General features: G+C 32.6%; 2 protein-coding genes across 5 annotated transcripts; both read right to left on the bottom strand.

Moving 5' to 3' along the window:
* Positions 1-3,693: 3,693 nt before the first annotated feature.
* On the bottom strand, positions 3,694-8,423 carry LOC121217626 (integrator complex subunit 3). 4 transcript variants are annotated; one of them, XM_041093340.1, is made up of 3 exons: positions 4,946-8,423; positions 4,300-4,401; positions 3,694-4,194 (listed from the first exon to the last, which is right to left on the bottom strand). In XM_041093340.1, the coding sequence occupies exon 1, from the start codon at positions 8,007-8,009 to the stop codon at positions 5,088-5,090; it is 2,922 nt and encodes a 973-aa protein (XP_040949274.1). In that variant the 5' UTR covers positions 8,010-8,423; the 3' UTR covers positions 3,694-4,194; positions 4,300-4,401; positions 4,946-5,087. The 4 variants fall into 4 exon arrangements, with proteins under 4 accessions (XP_040949274.1, XP_040949276.1, XP_040949275.1 ...); XM_041093342.1 differs by having other exon boundaries at positions 3,694-4,153; XM_041093341.1 differs by having other exon boundaries at positions 3,694-3,950.
* Positions 8,424-9,689: 1,266 nt separating this feature from the next.
* LOC107959288 (signal peptide peptidase) lies at positions 9,690-16,182 on the bottom strand. The gene is made up of 12 exons (XM_041093339.1): positions 16,003-16,182; positions 15,796-15,889; positions 14,774-14,889; positions 14,528-14,679; positions 14,327-14,412; positions 13,604-13,731; positions 12,255-12,305; positions 11,740-11,826; positions 11,540-11,609; positions 10,682-10,818; positions 10,493-10,570; positions 9,690-10,026 (listed from the first exon to the last, which is right to left on the bottom strand). Exons 2-12 carry the CDS (start codon positions 15,833-15,835, stop codon positions 9,946-9,948), a joined length of 1,026 nt encoding a protein of 341 aa, XP_040949273.1. The 5' UTR covers positions 15,836-15,889; positions 16,003-16,182; the 3' UTR covers positions 9,690-9,945.
* Positions 16,183-23,128: the final 6,946 nt, after the last annotated feature.

The following is a 23,128-nucleotide window of genomic DNA, read 5'->3' as shown; positions in this document are numbered from 1 at the left end:
TCTAGAAAGCAAATTCCCTTACATAAAACGGATACATGCACGACCTCACCCTCATATTCCAAGAAACAACATCGATTTTTTTCTTCATCCGCATGTTTGAAGTAATCTCACCAATAGATGCCATTGCTAGCTCATTTTCTTGATCTTGGTCGCGATCCATCATCTGCCCATCTTCATAAGGCTCGTCAGCTTGTTGAAGGCTTTTGGACAATCGTCTCGAATCTCCAGGCCACAAAGCAAGGTCACGAACTCTTCCATCGCCATTCTTGTGTTTCTCAGAATATGTTTGGGAAGTCGTATTGTTTTCCACTTTATCAAGGAATTCGTATTCCATGACAAGCTTTCTAATTTAGTAATTGGATTTGAATCCATATCTCTTTCCTAAAATGCAAATGCAATGCAATCATAATCAAAACAAAACAAGATCGGTTAGTAAAAAAACAGAAGCAAACAAGGAAAACAAAAAGTACCTAATCAGGTAGATACTAGGGGTTTGGAGTGGCTCTACCTAGGTTAAGTTCCTAAGTCTACCATATGAGGGTTGGTTCTAAAGTAAGGGTACCCGAACCAGCAGATTCCTCGATCCTCACCCATTATAGGCTCATACGGACTGAGTTCAGTTCAGGGGAATACATTTCCCTATGGCCATGCGGAGATGAAAATCTCACGAAGACATAGGTACGGGTGTATCCCGAAAGCGATTCACTATCCCATGCGGAGGTGAAAACCTCACGAAGGCGTAGCTTCTCACTCCCACTTAAAAGGGTATGACCAACGGTCATGCAATGCAATGTGCAAAAATAAATCTGAACTTAAACACAGCAATTATGAATCACAATGACGAAGATCATAATAAAGATAAATAAAAATACAATGAAAGGATTGTATATTTAAACTAGGTTTTTGATTTTTGACAAAAAGACAAAAAGTAATCAACTCATGGCTTGACTCTTGTGTTTTTCCCCAGTGGAGTCGCCAAGCTGTTGACACTATTTTTTGATAAAAATGGGGTCGACTTGGATTTTGGAAATGAAAACGGGAGTCGCCACCAATCTTTTATTAAGGTGTGATTGGATCACCTCGAAAAGCGGTCGTTTTTAATAAACGGTTTGATTTTATTAAAACAACAAGTTTGGTCCGCGAAATTCAGAAAAAGGGTTCGGGAGTCGGTTACGCACGAGGAAGGATTAGCACCCTCGATACGCCCAAAATTGGTACCTTAGTTGATTACTTAATGTCTTAATGTCGAAAATTGAAAACTTAGAAGAATTAAAAAAAAATACGATCCTTGTATTAAAACGTTGAAAATTTTCAGGAAAATGGGCATATTTCACATTATTCGAGAAAGAGAATCATATCCAGTAAGTTAGAATACAATGTCTCAAATTCCCAATACGTGAATGAATGCCAGAATTTTACTTATTTAAAAGATATTTTATTATCTCGGGTTTAGGAAAGGGATCATGCCCAGTAAGTTAGAACACGATCTTTTCTTAATTCCCGAGATCGTTTCAAAACTTGAGTTTGAAAAGATTAGTGTGTTTAGATTTATTGTGGAAATCGAAACCCAGTAAGTTAGGGTACGATCCTCTCGAATCTAAACAAAAAAAATCATTTTTTAAACAAATTTTATTATCGAGCGAAATAAAAACATGAAGTCGTAGTAAAAAATGTGAAAGCAAATTACATTGTTATACATGACAAAATCATAATGAATACAAAAGTGTAAAAATGATACGAGCGATAGCAACAATATAAAATAAATAAAAGTCAAACCTACAATCATATAAAATAACAATATATATAAACAAATAAATTAAACATTCATTCAAAATAATAATGAAAATGAAATAAATAAATAATGAATACAATCAAAATTTAAAGGGATATATATATATTTATATGTATAGACAAAAAAATAAAATATGTGTGTGTTCATAAATTACAATATATATATGTAAAGTATACTTTAAAATATAAGATATGCATATAGATAAAAATATGTACACATATATATAGGTGTATAAAATTACGGAATATGAAAATAATGAAATGCATATATAAAGTAGGCACATGAAAATATGTATGTACAAATTAAAATTTAAAAATAATGAAAATATACCTACGTATACAAATAAGTACATTAATTTATATATATATGTTTAAAATATATTGGAAATATGTATGTATGTCTATGCAAATTAAGATATACAAAAACATATAAATACATACATATAAATATATATACTTATAAAAATAAAAATATATATATGTATATAGATATATATAAAAGAAATATGAATATACGTATATATATTAAACAAATTATATGTAAAATATGTACATGTACATATACAAGCACTTATATGATAATAATAAGATATATATGTTTAAAAATACATAAGTATATATGAATAGAGATATAAAAGTAACAACAATAATACCAATACTAATAATAGTAAAGATGATAGTAATAATAATAATAATAATAATAATAAAGTTAACAAAAATTGACTAAATAATAAAATATGCTAAAAAGGGGCCTTAAATCGAAATGAAATAAAACATATAGGGCCAATTCGAAATAAAGGAAAACGAAAGGGATCCAATTGCGACGCGCGTAAAAAAGGGAAGGACCGGAACAGAAAATAAACCCAAAATCCCAAAACGCAGCACCTCAATGGACTAAAATAAAATAAAATAAAATGTCAGGGCTAAATCAAAATAAAATAAAACAACAAAATAGGACCAAATTGAAACACGCCGCGAATCAGAGGGACTGCGCGCATAAATTGCCCAAAAAACTAAAACACGCGGATCCCCTAAGGCAGACGGGTCGGGTCTCGGGTCTTATGCAGAAACGGCGTCGTTTTAGGGGCTTTCTGACCCTTCCAAAACGGCGCCGTTTTGGACCCTTATATAAACCAAAATCCCCTAAAAAAAATCATTTCATCCCTCTTTTTAAAAATCTTCAGAACTCTTTCTTCCCCTCTCTCTTCATGCCCTCCGACGATTGGCTTTTCACCACCGTCCGCCTGTCCGTCGCACCGCCACCGAAACGGCGGCCAACGAAACGCAACCAAGGGTTTTTAAAAAAGCCTGGCCTTCGGGCGATTTGAAAATCGGGTTCTTGAATCCCTACGAGCGCCGAGACAAGGGCTCAGAATCCATCCTTCAGATCCGGGCCAACGACGGCGAGAGAACCTCCGTCGACGGAGCCAGAGAGCGATTCAGGTGCGCTCCTTTTTTCTTTTCCTTTTTATTGATATATTTTTTTACGGATTTGTTTAAAAATAAATGAAAGTAAACGAATCAAAAAGAATAAAAATGAAGAACACAGCAACCTTTGTTCCTTTATTTCTGATGTGGTTTTTCTCTTTTTACAAAATCCCCCCACTTGATATTACATTTGTTTGGTTTTTATAAAAGAAAAATATTTGCTGCTCTCTCTGTTGTCTATTTCTTTGCGCGCTTGCAGGTGGCGATGGGACGTGGCAGAAAGCAGGTGAACGGCGGAGCAGGTGAGGAGGCCAGGAGCAAGGACGTGCGGCGCTAGGCTAGGGCGGTGGCAACAGGTCCTAGCATGCGGCGCCCTAGGGTTAGGTTTTTTTAATTTTTGCTGAAATTGTTTTAAGTTAGGCCATGGTTGGTTTGGGTCTGGGCCGTTTGGGCCGGGCGAAATTGGGCTGCTACAATTTGAAACTGAGCATGTTTTTCTTTATAAAATAGTATTCAAATAACACCAAATCTAAAGGATTGTCTGTATATTTTCCCTTTACATGCAAAAAATCGCGATGATTTCCAGAAAATGCACATAAAATATTGAAAGACGTGCTGTACAATATTGTACCTCCCAGACATCAAAACCGCAGTGTGTCGTCCACAGCCAGCTGCAGTTACTTGCTGCTTTAGCTGTTTCAGAGATGGCAGTACTTAAAAGGCAGCAGATTCTGCAAATAATACATAGGAGAGATCCATGTAAGGCAACCCATCTCTCATTCTGCAGTCAGCATACCCCATTTTCACTTCCACTGTGAATAAGCATATTCAAACTCACTCGATACTAAGTAAATTCCGAATTTGGAGTAACCCGCAAGGATATTTTGGCGTACAAACAGTGATTTGTACTAATATTTAACCAAAAATCATCCTCCTACAAAGTCAGGTCAGTTCATCAGCCTAAATATACGTCTCCTACAAAGTCAAAGATGCAGAGCAACCAGAACTACTCTTAGCTATAAGCTACTGCAACCAATAAAAGCAGAACGTATTCTTTTCACCAGTACCCTAATACATTACCTTGTAATATCAGCTTTGAACATGCCTTGGCCTCCTCAAGCTTTATAAGAACCGCTGGAAGGTGAAGGTTCAATGGAATAGGAAGGCATACAATTGAGCAACCTGGGCATGTGTGTTAAAAAATCAACCAAATAATACTATGTCATCAATTGAAATAATAGGAATACAAGGAATGGAAGGCAGATACATGATATATATCCCACAAAAGAAAATACTTTTACATATATAGAAATAACATAAAACCAAATTATTCTCCAATTTTTAGTATAGCAAAAGAATTGATTATGGATATTATTCAATCTTAAATTTAGAAAGGTAAAACCCAACAACATATAAATACTAAATATACATCCTAGTTTGAAGCGAATAACTACTATTTTAAGAACAAACAGTAAACATATTCCTTTTATTAGTATTTTCTTGACAATTGTATTGAACAGGGAGGATAATTAAATTATTACACATGTACAATAAAGTATTAGGGTTAGCAACATACATGTAGGCATAAATGTACAATAATAACACAATTGTATAAATTAAACATACCCATGAATGAACATTCTATACATTTTATAAAAAAAATTGCTACCCTAATGCACTAGGATCACACACGATGCTAGCATTAATGTCATATTATAAGATCTACCTTTTAGATCGGCTGCAACATAATGGCTTGCATATTCAGCTTCCATCATGCTGATTTTCCACTCCAAATTAATGCCAATATTTTGGGAAGCGGATGCAGGAACAGGGTGCATTCATGGCGCAAATTTTCCATCTTGGAACCTTTAACTATTGGGATATAAGTTGCTAAGCATGTTGGAGACATTTATCCCTTGTGCATTATAATAGTTCAACAGCCACAAAATGGTAGATTGGTTGATCTCAGTCTCAGTTGAATTCAAGAAAGTTGAGCCTGTGTTTTTACTTTTCAGTTTCTCTGCAAACTCAGTTATGCTGTCAAATAGCATAGAGGCATTGGACGCAGCCCATGTAGCCAAAGCAGCTGCAGCAAAGTCCTGGAAGAAATTATTAGGCAATGACATGATTGTGCCGACAAGAGCTGATGTGGGTGCACAAGAACTGCAGAGAGTTAGAAGGCCTCCAGCTGCTATAGCACTAAGGTTTACATCTATTTTCCCAGAGCAAAAAAATTCTAAAATGATCTTCTCAACTTGAACCTCAGACACTGGAAGCTCGGATCTGATCAAGCCCCAGAGTTTATGCTGCTCCACAGAGTTCCAATTGAGAGAGTTCTTAATTAAATGGAAAACAAGTTTATGATTGTCTCCAAATAAAGAGAACTTTTTCAAGCCAATTTGAAACTGCATCTCTGTAAGATCTACATAATCCAATTTTTCTATGAGCAATCTGATAATGTCTTCCTCACAGATGGATAAATCTGAAAGATAGCAAAAGATGTTGCAGAATAAGTTTTTCATTCTTATTCTTTTCCAATCAGAACAGTCCTTTAAGTCAGAAAATAGGAGCTTTGATAGAGAGGTATCTGATTCTTTTTGTGAGATAACTCTTGAGGATGAAAGGAAATGCCTGTAAGCGGTAAAGGCACTATCAACCAAGTTAGGAATCGCCTTCTCATCCATTTCAGAAACAGAAACAAAGTTTTCAGAGGAATCTCCTTTTCTTTTGTTCAGAAAATTAAAATATCCATCAAAATGATATTCCAACAATGGCATCCTTGACTCCCTCACTTTAGCCACAGCAACTGAATTTTCCAAACAACCTGCTGCATATGCCTCATGTGCTAGTCTTAAAGCATATGACAGTAAACGCGCTCCTACTGGAAAACCATTCCTTGCCCAGAGCAAAAGCATTTCTTGTATTCTTTCATTCTGAGAAAAGATGAAGGTGCGGATAATTACTGCAGTGGCAGAACCAATTTCATCATCGCACTCAACAATACCTGCAAGACTACCAAGCGAAGTAAAGAGTCGATATCCATTTGACTCAAATTCCTTTGTGATCTTAGATAATAGATCCTCCGAGCAAATCGAATTACTAGTTTTTCTTTGATTACATTGATTCACAATTGAAAAAAGAATTGCCTCCAAAGTTTGAAACCCCCTCTCATATGATTCCTTGATAATATCTCCAATACTTTCAACTAATCTCTCAATAGAATCTACTTCATTGCCACCAGGAACAACCACAACTCTGGTGCTTAATCCATCATCCCCTTCACTTGTAAGTTGCTCTTGTGTGGATTGGGTAGAGTTTCCCATACATGACATGTCAGGCAATCTCAAAGACTGCGTGGAGTGGCCAGGAAGATCAACTGGAAGCAAATCTCTAGGAACTTTACCTTGATCATTTAACAATAAATTTTGAAGCCTTTCTCTTATAAAAGGAGAAAGTACATCGCAACGGGTCAAAACATCCAATGAGTGTACCACTCCTTTTTGAACAAGTGAGTTAAAAGCTGATGAAACACCCCTGAGAATAATGGTTTTACGGTCCAAATCATAATTGTCCACAAGAAGAAGTAAAAATTCAAGAAGGGAGTGAGTGAAGTTAACATATTTAGGCAAGGAGCAGACCATCAATAGCATTGCAGGCTCAATATTCATAATATTATCCACCTTTTCATTGAAAAAAAGCCAGTCGTAAAACAATGCCAACCTCCCATTAGCTTCAATATATTTCTTCTTACAACACGTTAGTAGCCAACCAATAACAGCCCATCTAGGAATAATGTTTGACTGAATAATTTCATTAGAAGGGTGGTGTGCACAACATATGAACCGCACAAGATCAACAATAAGACTCTCTCTCTCTGGCCCTAAAAGAAATTTCTTCTCAAACCATATCTGATATCGTTTCTGGTTGCCGAGCATCACATGTGTGAGTAAAAACCGCAATTGTGTTTCCATTTCAGGTGTGATTCGCAGTAAAAAGTAACGAGTCGAAGTCCTTATGCAATACAACTGTGAAATATCCAAATACTCAGCAGTTCTAAACTCACTTGGTTTCAAAACCAGATCCTTCCATATAGATTTAAACTCAGGTACATGAAACAAATCTTGTAATAACCGAACAAGATCCCTTCCTATCTTCAAACAAAGTTGAAACTGATCCCTCAACATTTTGACACAAAACTCGATCTCCATCTGCCTCAACATCTCTAGTTTCAGATTATTCGATACCCTACAATGATCAGCTAATAAACGAAGAAATGTATATAGTGCACTGGTCAAAACTACAGGCTTTTCTTGTAACAAACAATCCCATTTACTTAAACAAAGACTCACTAACTCGAAACATAACCAAAGATTCCCATCACTAAAATCACCACCAACAATTTGTCTCATTAAACACACTAACAAACTATCAATTCCTGTAGCGGAAACATCAATCATTTCTTTAGTAACCCAAATTAATTGTTCCTTTACCGAATCAACAAGCTTTCCATACAATTCATTAACAATTCCAACAAGTAAACTTGAAAACAGCTTATACCCATCAATGACAATAGCGTGTAAGTGCTTAATATGAATTTTGGCGAAATGGGGTTCGATTAAAACACCATAGAGAATAGCTTGATTAAGTAGAGTGTATTCTTGCGGATCTGGGATAGTTAACGAAAATGGGGGTCTTAATTTCGATTGAAGAAGGTCAAAAGCTTGCCTTAGAGAGATTTCTAGCTGATTGTGAGCTTCATAGGATGAGACGCTAATCAGTTGCGAAGCCATTAAGAGTAGTTTTCATTACCTTATGGGGCTGCCACAGGGATACTCTGTTAAATCCCGAAGTGGGCTTTTTGCCGCTGCTTAGAAGCTACACCAGGAAAAGGAAGTTCTGATAGAATATTAAAATATATATATATATATACAGGAGAAAGATAGAGGGAAAGAGAGAGACGGTGAGAAAGTAGTGCAAGGGACACGCTTGACAGCTATGAAACACGTACACGTCCTCCTTGTACCGATGTCCAACACTGACACGCGGCGAATCCGATATCTGAAGCTTCAGCACTGCTACTGGATATGATTCTCAAACTCCAGAAGAAGGGGAAAAAAAGGGAGTCGAAGAAGAACTGAAGTAGCGGCAGCAGAAAAATAGTGACCGGCAAAAAATACGAAAAAACAAGAACGACAAAAGTAGGGTATTTGGGCCTTGTCCCACTACCTACAAATGCAACTGCAAGTATAATAATAACAAAATTTAACCAAAATCATTTATCAGATTGAAAACTCTAAATTTACGATAACACTGATAATTAGAATTTATTAAATTTTAAAATGAATATTATTTAATCTAATTATCATTATGTCAATAATTTTTATTATAATTGATTTAGTTATAAATTATTAATATATACACCATTTTATTTTATTTTTTAATATTAAGTCTTTATATACGATTTTTAATAACCAATATTAAAAAATATAAATATGTGCTTCAAGTTTCATGCATTCAATCTTTTAATTATTAAAATTAAATTTCATATATAATATATATTAAATGTTTTTTAATAGATAAATGAGAAATATATTAAAGATATTAATGAAATCATACCAATTAATTTATTAATTTAGTTACTAATTATATATTCTTCATTTTCATTTTGTAGGAGCCTAATTTTTAATACAACTTTTCTTTACATTATCTTTTGTTTAATAACTTAACTTTCATTCTTTTCCCCTCTTTTTAATCTTTAAATTGCATCGTAACTGTTTTTTAAGAGTAAAGCTAAAATCATAATTAGAGTAATATCAGATTATTCAAGTTTATTTTAAATATCATTTTTTGTCTTAATTTATATACATTATAATTTAAACTATCATCATTATAAAAATTAAACATTTATATTATTTTTACTTATGAAATGTTACAAATTTTAATATTTTAATTAATATATACAACCAATCAATGCATCACATGGAAAAAAAACATAATATTTCAACATTGAATCAATGCCTCTTTGATAAAATTAAATAAAGTTTTAATTATTTTTATTTTAGTGAATGAGACAAGCAATATTAACAGATGGATAAATATCTTATAGGGGATAGTAAAGTATTAAAAAAAATTGAAATAGCTTGTGGAATAAAACAAAAAGTACCTTATCAATCTATTAAATACTCACATTTAATTTAATTGAAATTGATAATAAAAATTTGCAACCTTCCAAAAAAGAAGACTGAATTTACGGATAAATATTTTTCCCTCCTAGTACACCATGAAAAGAGTCACCTCCGTTTCCAATGCAAATTACCCAGATGCTTTTATAATTCTAAGTTTTTTTTCCCTTTTATTGTTTACATTATATTCCAACCTTTAGGGTAAAAGTCCTATAAATAAATTCAACAGCTTTAGGAAAACAAAGATGAGAAATGCATATGATCCAATTTTTAATAGCTATGAAAAAATGGAGGAAAAAAGAGAGTAAAATAATTAATTTCCAAAAGCAATGTTTATAGTTCCAAATACATTGTGATTGGTGCAAAATGAAAGTAGTTTTGTTTAAGAGGTTAAGTATTATTATTTCTTGCTTAATTCCAAAACCTGATACAAAGGTTTAGTAGTAGAACAAAAAGTTAGCCAAGATTGACCTTAAAAGTGAACACTATATCCTTCTCAAAGCTAAAATAAAATGGTTTCAGTGTAAGGGTTTCTGCTTCTAACTCATTCAACCTTCTTGCTGGATTTGTCATCACTACCGTCTGAAGACGTAACCGCAGTCTTCAACTCGTCAAACTCCAATAACTGCACATCATGTTAGCTCCTATTAACCATATTGTAATCCAAATACAAATACAGACCATAATCATTTCATTGATCATATTCAAAGCTGAATAGTGAAATTTATCATATACCATAACCGAACTATAATCATTATTTAGGATCACAATTAATCCAACATTCTCCAGGTTTTTGTTTGTATCAAGCATAAGGTCCTCCTGTACCTCCATGGGCATTGGGTTCAGTTTCTTAATTTTTACCAAGACTTGGACATGATTCATTTCATAAACATTAAACCCGATTCTCAAATGCAAAATCCTACTTGTTGCTAGTCCTTGAAAAACGGGACAATGTAACAAACAAATTTTAACAAGGATCCATCTCCTATATAGAATTTTATGTAAAAAGACAATCGCAAAAGAAATTGAATTAAAATTTCCATGCCAAGCAAATAATGCTAGAGAGAATCAAACAAGGGTGGAGAACAAACCGGTTTGACATCTCCATTCCATACACAGTGAGCAGCCAAGAATCCAATAACTGCCGGTACAATATACAAAAGTGCAGGCTGAAAGCACAATATACACAGAAGATTATCCAAATGATAAACCTTTCACCCAATACAGCCGTGCATGCATTAGCAGGACAAGATAAAACAGAGGATCAATGAATAGTTTACCTGTGCAGCTTGAAACCAGTTCATGACAACAATTGTAAGGACCAATCCTACTGTGTATCCCAAAAATGCACTCTTAAAATATTGGCTCCCTTTCCCTCTAGATACATCAAATCTTAATGCTAGGGCTACAAAAATGCCTGCACGGAGAAATAAACCAATATAAAAAGACAGAATATTGATCATACCATACTCTGTTTCTCATAAAAATGTACATAATACTATGAGAACAAAGTTTTTAACGTTAAAAGGAATAATGATCAATCAAATTGGAATTAAAAGGAAGAATTATTATTTTTAACCAAGTCCTAAATACGCGGTCAAATCATATTTCACTCAAGAATCAATAGCATGAGAAAAACACCATCAGCTGATAATATCACTGCACGTGAATCTTTGTCGTCTGTCCTAACAGCCATGATGATAGAGCCATTGTTTTTAAAAACAAAAAACAAAAAACTCCATAATCAAACAAAATAAGTCAAATCAGCTAACAGAAGTAAATGAGATCATACTCTAGAAACAGAATGCTGTGTTAAATAGAATTCAAGCATATCTGTGAATTTTTTTTAAAGGTAATTTAACAGGCTCTGCCCGAGGTTAAAAGATCAGTAATCTTTAAAATTTCGATGCATATCAAATGAAATATAGAGTTGTCAAAGACAAACGCATCACAACAAAATACAATTAAGAAAGGAATCAGTCATTTAGATGTTTCCTGTTTCAAAATTCAAGATCTTAGAATACTTCTTTCTTTAGTAAGAATAACTGCATAATAAAACAAGAAACACATAACCGCAGCCCAGGTCATAAAAACAGCATGCATTAGACCTCCCAACTAAAACCAGATTTAAAACATACCAGGAATTACAATGTCACCAAGTCCAAGCATGGAAAATGGTCGTGCAGAGTCTGCTGTTGGGAACAAAAGCTGCAGAATGGTATTAAAGAAATCAGATCACCACGGCTAACAAATTTAATAATAAATTGAAAATATGAAGTACATATGTTGAAAAAAAGCTAACCAGGCCAAGTATTTTTAAATAAATAAAAGAACAGACCTTTATAGGAGCATCAAAAGACTTCGCCACACTGACCATCACAGGAGTGAAAAAAACCCAGAAAATGTCATATACAAAAAGCCCAGCCTGCACAGCATAAAGAATGAAAAATTTATACCAAACAAAACATAGCTGAACATGAGAAGGCAAGTAAATAAGTAGTCAAATATAGCTTTGCAATTTGGCTAACCAGCAAAAGATAGCATTAAAGTTTGGCTAACCAGAGCAAATTAATAATACACTCAAAGAAAGAAATTGTCAGCTTTAAATGTGAAATAGAAGCTGCAAGGAACAATTCAAGTCTCCATCAGAACAGTTTGCTAAGAAAGGAAAGTGGGTCTATAGATCAAAACCTTAAGAATAAACTATAAACGAGTTGTTTTTATTCAAAAGTCAAGATCAGCTAAAAAATGCAAGTGGTTTTTCTTTTCAAATTATCAAGCTAACTTATATTACTAACATGGAATAAATACATCCCATGAATAATCAACTAAAACCGCAAATCCACTTCTTACCAAGAGAATGGCACCAGTCTTAAAGGATCCAAGAGAAAGCATTTCAATTCCCTGCAAAAACCAACAATAGAAACCTTCAGACAGAACCTAGCTAATATGTGTATTCCACTTGACAAAAACAGCCATAAACCACAATAAACGGGAGGAAAAAAGCAACAAGGTGGTGAAATATAGACAAATGAGAAATCACAGTGTCTTCATAAAATTATTAGAAGATTAAGAAAAAGAATACTTTCATAATGTTAGAACTGCTTAACTAAAACCCTAGCCACAAATTTGACGGCATCAACAATATACTGATGTAAACTATTTCATAGGCAAAATCTAAAGAGATTTGCCAGACCGAAGCAAATGATGAATCGAAGCCTGTTAGACAATTTAAAACGCAACGGAAAAGGAACAGATTTTTCCTTTTTGTAATATGCTGATGCTCATACAGACGTACTTTTTGGCTAACAGAAATATTTCAGCGTATGATTTGTGACTAGACCTGTCCATGGGCAGGGCAGCCCGGCCCGGCCCAACGGCCCGTCCAAAATATGAAAGGGTTTGGATAAAAATATAGGCCCGAAATATGGGCTTGGGCAAAATTTTAGGCCCGTTTAAAAAATGGGCCGGGCCTCGGGCAAGATTTTTTGGCCCGTGCCCGGCCCGGCCCGAAAAATATTAAATATATATATTTTTTATTTTTAAAATATAATAGTTTTTTATTTTAAGTTTATTTACTTTCATTTCCTTGACTAGTGTTACAAAATAATAATAATAAAACATCAAGTTTGTTTTACTAATCAAATGTTAGATTTTGTTACAACAATTAATACAATTAATACAATTAATAATTTGATAAATTTACTAATCAAATGTTAGATTTTATTACAACAATTAATACAATTAATAATTTGATAAATTTACTAATCCAATGTTAGATTTTATTACAACAATTAATACAATTAACAATTAATAATTTGATAATTTTACTAACAATTAATTTTAATAACAATTAGTTTTAATTTTATTAAAAAATAATTTTAATTTTAATTTTAATTAAAAACGGGCCGGGCCGGGCCGGGCCGGGCTCGGGCCCCATATTTTTCTTCGGGCCGGGCCTGGGCAAAATCTCAAGCCCATATTTCGGGCCGGGCCCGGGCCTAGTAAACGGGCTGAAAATTTTTTGTGAGCCCGGCCCGAACCCGGCCCATGGACAGGTCTATTTGTGACACAAAATATACCTAAAATTATTGTTTTGTCTGGGTCTCATGGAAAAATCATAGAAAAGGAATTAGATATCAAGCACCAAATTAACTTATTGGCAAATAGCATAGTCAATAAAATAGGAATTTCAGTCAAACCTGAATGCAGAAAGCAAGACCCAGAATATTATTAGCCAGCCAATGCTTCTGCGAGGCATACCATGCACAGAAAAAGGTTCCAGGGATTGCAGCTATGATCTGAGATCTTGTGAACTCAATCTCAAAAGCTGTTTAAGAATGTTTAAGAAAGGTGTAAGGAAATATATCACTCTGCAGTCTGCATAATGCAATCAAGGTATTACCAACTAGATCAAATAAGAATTTTAAGGAGTCAATCATGGACATAAACCAGAGATTGATGAACTAAACTTTAAACAGGAAAAATAACACCTTAAACTCAGAAATCTTCCGAAGAAGTTAGCATTCAACATATTCCAGTGAGCAGACCTGCCAACTTTATGCATCAAAAAAACCAGAGTGCTCAAAAACCTGACAATCAGAGAATTAATTCCATTTTGGATCTATGGAAATTCCAAGAGCCAATCCTTGAACAAAATTGAGCCAGAGCTTAAAAAGGCTGGATAACTTAAATGCACCAAGCAATCCTTTCTAATCAAATATCAAAGATGCATGCCTTGATAAAAGATGCCATAGTCAAACTAAAGTAGAGATGTCATAAGGAGATGTGGTTAAAGCAGCAGTTATAACAAAAGTACGAATCAGAAGAAAGGAAGGTTACATACAGTTCAAAACTCAAACAAATCCTCTAACAAATAAAATTGAATATATAAACTTAAAAAATTAATAAAAGAAAGGACCTACAGCGGAAGAATGGAAAACGCCAAATGATATGGTCCTCATTCCAATGCTTTGGCAAGAAGTGTTTTAATGCAGGCAATATTGTTGCCCTGAAAACAATGGCAGAAAGAATATATAAGATGATAACACAAACAAATATGACATCAGGTGAATTAATTGTATTAAGGTAAAATTTAGTATCAAGTCTGTATGGAAAGAACATACGAAAGAGCAATGATTCCAAGCACAAAGAAATAGCATGTCAAGACAGCATTAACCAAGTCTTTCGATAAGAACTTGAACAGCAAGAAAAGTGATAACAACATTGCACTCCCAACAAATGGAAAACGCATAGCATGCTCCTTAGACATTGTCTCCTGTATGACAGACACATTGTCAGCCAATTTTAATCTACAGAACTGAATGACAAACAAGAAGGCGAAGAGTTAATTTAAATGCTATCATACTCACTGATGGGGGAGTCGGCTTGACAGAACGATAGCAGCCCACATATACTGCAAGGCATGCAGTCAAAATAACATTCAAATTAGGATCTACCTTCACGACAAGTGGTGCCAATGTCAACCCTGCATTTAGCAAATCAAGGATGCTACATTAGAAAGAGTCCAGCTTCTTAAGCGCACATGTGGCGCCTTAGAGATCTCACATCTAACAGTGACTCATAATAAGAGCATCCTTAGTTCCACATATTCTCTAAAAAAATCAGCCATATGCCAAGTATGTATTCACTCAGTAGTATATTAAGCAAGATTCATGAGGTCTAAAATTAATATATTCAAAGATACGTAACAATGCATCTGAACTGAGAAAGGTGGGGATATGCAACGCAAAGTGCATTCACTGATTGCTGCTTTTGCCTATTAGTTTTTGGTTCATAAAAAGTTGCTAAAAGGAAATGAAAGTGTAAAGAAAAAAAACCCTATTTGATTAAAAAAAGCAGATGATAAAATGTAACACAAGTTATAACATGATTGTTTCATTATAAAATCAAACACAAGAATTTTGTTTACTAATTATTAAAAACAAACAGATTTTGTGTCCAAGGCAGCAATCAAACAGAACATAAGATTTCAGTTCTTTTTAAAGTTTTTCTTTTCCTTGTTTCAGAACTGCAAAGATTTGGGTGAAACGAAATGTAATCCCTTTAAATTCTCCACATATAATGCATTAACTTTATAAATAAACCAACGATCATTCATGCCAAATAACAAAGCTACCCCGTCCTACCCTTACACATTCCCAAATTTCACCCTCAAATCATTCTTTCCTATCAGTTCTCATATTTTCTTTGCAACTAGAACCAGAAGATACATTAACTAACTAAATCCTCCCAGCTAGTACAAAACTAAATTAAACAACTGAATAAACTGAGCAGAAATTATCCTAAAAAGACAAGAATTCTTTCAAATGCAAACCCAAAATGTAAATAATAAACTAAAATTAATCAAGAGTACATCAAAAAAAAGGCAAACCTGCTAAAGCCAAATTGGCGAGTCTTTCAGTGTTCTTCATCGTTGTCGTTTATTTTTAAATATAACAGCAACGAAGAATCGACCCTCTTTCTACCTACAACAAGAAGGAAAAAATTATAATAAAATAAATCGAAACAATTTAATCAATTAACAGGGATTGGAAATCAAGATTCAAATGGATTTCCTAGTAAAATTAGGGATTAGAACCTTCGATCTTGTTCTCCTTTCTTTCTCTCTCTAACGGTCGGTGGAGTTTTACAGATCGGAGAAAAAAATATATTTGTCTTAATTCTTTCTCTCAGAAGAAATCTTTATAGATCTTTTTTTCTTTTTTCTTTTTTCTTTTGTAAAGGTGAGTCTTTTTATTTTTCACTCAAAGCTGGAGTAAATTTGTTGCTAAATTCCATGGTGCTGTCATTTTGAATGTTGTGACAGCCAATAGAAAATGAAGATGTGGCTTGAAATTTTGAAAAATGGGATTTTGCGGGTATAAGATCGACACGTGGCGTGATATTATTGGATTTGGTAGTGTCATTGGTGCATTGCTGTTACAGTCAATCTTTGTTAATTAATATTGGAGAGTGAAAAAACTGAAGATGCACCGCATCAAGTCATAAAGAAGTTGGCACTGGAATGAGGTGCCATCACCAATAAGATTTTGCCAAGTCAGCTTACAAAATATCTGTCTTTCCACGTTTTACTTTTCTGATCTCCAAGGCGAAGCAGGCTAGCAGCAATTTTTTTTTTCTTTTCAAAACTTTAAAAAGAAAATCACATTTAATCCAATTTGGTGATAGTTTTACTTGATAAATCTCAATTTTTGTATGTAATTTGATATAATAAGTTTAATTCTGTGTAATTAATTTTATTAATTTTTATCTAAATCCAAAATATCACTTTGATTTACATTAATTCTCAATTCAATTTCACTAACAAATTTAATAATGCAAGCTTTCCTTTAATCATCAAATTTTTAAATAAACTGGATATTTAATTTGAAACCATTTGAATTTAAAATGAATGTCTTTTAAAATATTAATTTAATTAAATATTGCCTGTTAGTATAAAAAAATAATGCCCATAACATGTAATTACAAGTAATGTAATACACCCTTCCCGTATTCGTCGCCGGAATAGGGTACGAGGAATTACCAGATTTTACCGAATTAATTTTCCGTTATTACGAGTTAAATACTATTCATTTACCGAAACATGTCATGACGTCTCTTAGATGAGCCTCTGAAGCCCAAAACATACATCGGGACCAAATCGGGATTAAATCGAAACCATAAAAAATTTTGCAAAATCCCAATAAAAAAAATTTAATGAACTAAATATAACCCGTTTATAAATATCTAACATTCCCTACATATTTTCAAGATAGATTTAAACATATCCATAAGATAACCTCATCACATACCAAAACCGAGATTTGTTAGCCATACCAATGGCTAACCTTACATTCATTTCACATTAACATTTACTTTATTAGCTTATACATGCCATTGATTTCCACAATAAAGTTTCTTTATATACCGAAATCTTGAGGTTGATAGTGTGATACGTCTCCGATCGAATCCGACCTCCAAGCTCTTAACACTACAAAACAGGGAAAAGGAAACAGTGTAAGCACTTTGTGCTTAGTAAGCTCATGTAACAAGAATTATACTTACCTAATATTTTCAATACAGTGTAATAAACATTCATACAACCATTCAATGCATTATTCCCCTAACATGCACAAACTCAACATTCAATTTTGTAACACCCCTAACCCGTATCCATCGCCGGATTTGGGTTACGAGGCATTACTGTACAGAACATAGCTCAAAGGAGGCATTCATTATATTTCATGCTTCAAAATTAAACTACTTTACTTAAAAATATATATATTATTCAAAATATACATACATTACATGCATGATATTCGAATACCTAATTTATAATCAAACATATTCCGCTTTTTAAACCAAGTGTACATATTACAATATTTATTTATAAGATATTATAATGTTCATTTGACATTCATTGACCATTTTCCATGAACTTAATCGAATCAAAACATACAACTTCCATATGCTTTAAATCATTCCAAATTTCATTCACACAACTAAACTAACTTATCTTATAATCGGTCATTTAATAAATCTTTCATATAACATTTATTTAACCTACCTTTAATAGATTACCAAACTCAACACCTAGACCGAATTAAAAAATTACCTAAATCTTATGTAATAATTCATGTCAATTTTCAAATACTCTATCACATCCAAAATCTCTATATTCGGTTAACAATTCTACTTTTATACTAAATACATCAAATCCATTCCATCAAATCAACCAAGAACACTCAGTATTATACATGTCCTATATCATATTTTGTACTTATCAAATTAAATTCAAAATCATAGCCGAATATTTTCATAAACAACTGTTCACCATTTCTAAACCAAATACCCATGCAAACTTATCATTCCAAACCGACACAATTAACTTCTTTTTTCTTTTTTACAATCAATACATGCTTCCATTCATTCATTTCATTACTAAACCAAATTAATCACTCACATATGCAAATCAAACATATGTCAAGTACGCCACATGCATATATAACATGTCTATTACCTAGCTAATACGTATTACAACTTAACTAACATCTATTACTTAATTTATTGTCGAACACATAATCAAACATCACCTTATATGAATACATAATAGTATTTTCTGAATGAACTTAAGCCTTAATCAGTTTCAATAATTAACAAAACATATCAAATTCGCTCCACCTATATGCTATAACCAAATTTATACATATATCAAAACATTTACCACATTATTAACAAAACATAGCAAGCATTTTTCACATGTAAATAAACCATGACCGAATCACTAAAACCAAACGCATCTATCATTTGATTAGTAGCATATAAAAAAAACTAAGCTTAACAAAATAATAAGCCATTTTCGCATTGCTCATATTTACATACCCCAAAATCGAATATATTAACTAGACTATACAAGCCATAAATTCGAATTCAGATTTAATAAAATACCGAAAACAGTTGATAGTGTGATAGACTTCTCTGACGATCCCCGAGCTCGTAACTAACTCCAAAAATCTATAAAATAAAAAGCAAATACACACAGTAAGCTATCACAGCTTAGTAAGTCGTAAGCAAATAAACATTTAATAATTTACATAATTTAAGCTAGTTAAGTAGTAATAAGTCATTATGATACCAATAAAATGTAACACCCCATACCCGAGACTGTTTCCGGAGTCGAGCATGAGGCGTTACTTGACTTAACTTAAAAGTTCGGGGAATAAAAATTTACTTTTAAAAGTTATTTCACTATTCATAATAAGGCTGTCCACCTGCGCGCAGTCACTAAATCAATTATAACTCAAGCTACGAAACTCAAAATTTAGATCCGTAAATTTTCCCTGAACCTAGACTCATATATATTTTTACCATAAAATTTTCAGAATTTTTGGTTTAGCCAATTAGTACATTTTATTAGTTAAAGTATCCCCTATTTCACTGATAGACTATCCTGACCTCTCGTCACTTAAATTCAATTATCTCATTATACAGACTTCATATGGTGCTTCCACTTATTTCTACTAAAATAGACTCATTAAGGAATTTAGACATATAAATTATAACTCATAATTCCTTCTGTACAATTTTTAATGAATTTCTAAATTCAGAATAGGGGACTTCAAAAACCATTCTTACCCTGTCTCACTAAAATTCAAATATCTAAAAATATATAACTCTTTTGCTTACTCTATTTATTTCATGTGAAAGTAGACTCATTCAGATTTAATGTCATTTCTCAATCAGCTTCTAATTCAAGTGATTTTTCAAAGTTACATCAATGCTGCTGTCCAAAAACTGTTCCATTGCAATTTTATTTTATTTTATTTTTTAAAAATTCAATATAACCCCTTTATAATTATCTGACATTCCCTGCAAATTTCAATTCACAACCAATTTCAATATTTCAACTACTTCATTTAAATACTAATAAAGTTCAACCAATCAACCATTTCAAGCTAAAAACATGTATATTTCAATGTCTAACACAACCATCACATTCAAATTTACCTTGCCTACTTAGTCATTCATTCTATTACTTTTTACTTCAATTCCTTATACATGCCATATAAATCAAAAAGTTGTTTAACAAAATCTACCGGAGTAAATCTGGATAGTGTGATCGTTGATGTAGATCCGATCCTCCGAACTTATATATATCAATCTACAATAAATAAGAAACACACACAAGTAAGTTTGCAAAAAGCTTAGTAAGTTCATAGGCTCATAATAAAATCTTACCAAAATTTCACTAACAACATTAATAAACAAATAAAAATTCAACATTTCCTGCCAACCACAATCTCAAACAATGAATCTATCCAATCGAGCTCAATATCAGATGTCAACTTCAATTCCGACATTTAGCTTCAATTGCACTTACAAATACCTGTCAATTTAAGGATCGTCTTACTAATTTGAGTACATCGTTTGCCCGGTGCCACGATTTGCTTGAATATTTCACATTGCTATAACTTAGTATGGTTTTCTTCACGGAAATACCATACCTACTTTTCACAACTCTATATAGTTTTCTTCACTGAAACAACATGCCTACTTTTCACAACTCAGCATGGTTTTCTTCGCTGAAATACCATACCTATGTTTCACACTTTGCCATGGATCCACCATGGACTTATCCGTCAATTCATCACTGGTTAACGAATGTATGTACTCAATCTTGTGTATCCTTTAATTTAAACTAACAATCTCATCTTATTGTCATTTTTACCATAATCATAATTTAACAACAATATACGAATTGATATGTCATATCACTCCCACATTAACAATTAATCATAAAAGTTCAGCCATATGAACTTACCTGGGCCAATTCGTAGAAGTTGTAAAAGTTCAGAAACTACTTCGATATTTTCTCTTTTCTACGTTTATCTTCGAATTCTTGATCTATAATATAAAATTTTCCATTTATTAGCATCTAATTCAATAATAATTTACTTCACAATTTATGCCTTTCAATTTTTTAAATTACACTTTTACCCCTAAAATTAATAATTTTTACAATTTGGTCCCTCCTCAATTAACCCTTCAATTGATCTAATTTTTCTCAATTAACACCTTACCCAACCATTTTAGACTACTAAAAAGCCTTTGATATTCATAATTTCAGTACAAAACCCCAATTCCTAACTTGTTCACAATTAGGTCCTAAAAGTCATTTTCTACAAAAATCACTTAATAAGATCATAATATAATGAAATTAAAACTTAATACCTTTAATAATTCATCATAAAATTCCATAAATTATTCATTTTAACTTACAAAATCACCCATGGAATCAAAAACTAATGAATTCAATAGTTGGACCTAGTTGTAAAAGTCACAAAGCATAAAAATTTCAAGGAAAAAGCAAGAATTGAACTCACATGGTATAAAAATATGAGAAACCACCTTGTTTCAGACCTCCTATGGCATTTTTTCTGATAAATTATGAAGAGATCTCTAGTTTTTCACTTTAATCTTTGTTTTATATATTTAATTTGTAAAATTTCCAATTTGACCCTTGTTTCTCCTTACTTTCTTGCTGATTTTTCTTGCCCAACCGTCCATCCCATATAATTTGAGCCTAATTTCCTTTTAAATCCCTCCTTATTAGTCACTTAAGCTATTTAATCACAATTTAACAAATTTTGCACTATTTTCAATTTAGTTCTTTTTAATTAATTGACTATCCAAACGTTAAAATCTTCTAACGAAAAATTTATACTAACTCAATGACACTCCATAAATATTTATAATAATATTTAGGGCTTGGTTTATGAACTCGAGGTCTCGATACCTTATTTTAGACCCAATTTACCTATTAAATTCTTTTTAAATCACAAAATTCAATAAATCACAAAATTCACTAATTCAAAAATTCTTCTAAATTCACACTTGACCCATAATTATTAGTTTATTAAATTTTAACTCATTGATCGAATTTAGTGATCTCGAATCACTGTTTCCGACACCACTGAAAATTAGGCTGTTACATACAATCCATCATACCATCTTATATATCAAAGCATATATAACTTGTAATAACTTTCCTTTGGCCGAATACTCAATTGAACTTTAGTATATTTAACCTTAACTTTCAATAATACAACTACATCATTAGGCCGAATATACATACTCTCAGAGATATATACACATAGTTCACATTAACATATAGCATCATATCATCAATTTAAACATTCAACTTACCTTATTTTCATAATTTAGTATGAATATATACCTGAGCCTTTCTAACTCGATTTTAAACTCAATCTTAACTATATCATTGCCCGTTGAACCATTCGGAATTAAAAATGATACTCGGATAGTCGAACATATCGTACAATGCCAACGTCCCAGACGTGGTCTTACATGTAATCACATAACGATGCCACTGTCCCAGACAGGGTCTTACACGTAAGTACAGGTCAATGCCAACGTCCCAGGCGTGGTCTTACATGATAACACATAACGGAATCCTATGTCATGACATATCTATCCTAGATATTCCTACGGTTTGTTCGAGACTTTCGGACATCGTAATTCGATCGAGTCAATCTCGTAAACATACCTCCCAAGCTTATAAACATTCGGCCAACACATATATATATTCATAAAATTAAAATCAGCATATAAAATTCATATATATTCAAAATTAACAGCATTTATTTGCTTATAAACTTACCTCGGATATTGACGGACAGAATAAACGACTATTCAATTATTTTTGTTTTCCCCCAATCCAAATCTGTTTTCTTTGGTTATTGATCTAAACATATTCAAATTAAACTTATTTAAACACCATTTTATTCAATTTAGTCTGAAAACACATAAATAGGAAAATTACCATTTTGCCCCTAATATTTTACACTTTTCACAATTTAGTCCCTTTTGCATAAAACACAAAATATGCAAAATTTCAAGGTCCCATGCTTGGGCAAAATTTTACCCATGATTATACAAGTCCATATATTTTATTTATTTCACATTTTAGTCCCTCAATTTATTATGTTTACCATTTAGTCCTAATTACTCAAAATCATCAAAATTTCCAATACAAAATGTAATACCCCGAAAATTTTTACAGTAAGATATTATTTTTGATATAGTAAAGAAATAAAGAGACAAAAAGGAGAATTTTCAATTATGACAACATTGGGAAGTATATTATGACATATTAATTCAATAAAGGATTAAATTGTAAAAGTGAGAAAAGTTTTGTTACCCAA

The sequence above is a fragment of the Gossypium hirsutum genome, chromosome D05 (assembly GCF_007990345.1).
Source record: "Gossypium hirsutum isolate 1008001.06 chromosome D05, Gossypium_hirsutum_v2.1, whole genome shotgun sequence".
Lineage (NCBI taxonomy): Eukaryota > Viridiplantae > Streptophyta > Magnoliopsida > Malvales > Malvaceae > Gossypium > Gossypium hirsutum.
Note: the sequence above shows the minus strand (reverse complement) of the source record. Positions and strands in the feature narration are given on the sequence as shown.

Bases quoted from the DNA above. Each gene is read 5' to 3' on its own strand.
- LOC121217626 (XM_041093343.1), bottom strand. From the start codon at position 8,009: ATGGCTTCGCAACTGATTAGCGTCTCATCCTATGAAGCTCACAATCAG.
- LOC107959288 (XM_041093339.1), bottom strand. From the start codon at position 15,835: ATGAAGAACACTGAAAGACTCGCCAATTTGGCTTTAGCAG. The intron at 14,413-14,527 runs GTATGTTCTTTC...CATTGTTTTCAG, and splicing joins CTTGGAATCATTGCTCTTTC to GGCAACAATATTGCCTGCAT. The intron at 13,732-14,326 runs GTAGGTCCTTTC...ATTCTTAAACAG, and splicing joins GCGTTTTCCATTCTTCCGCT to CTTTTGAGATTGAGTTCACA.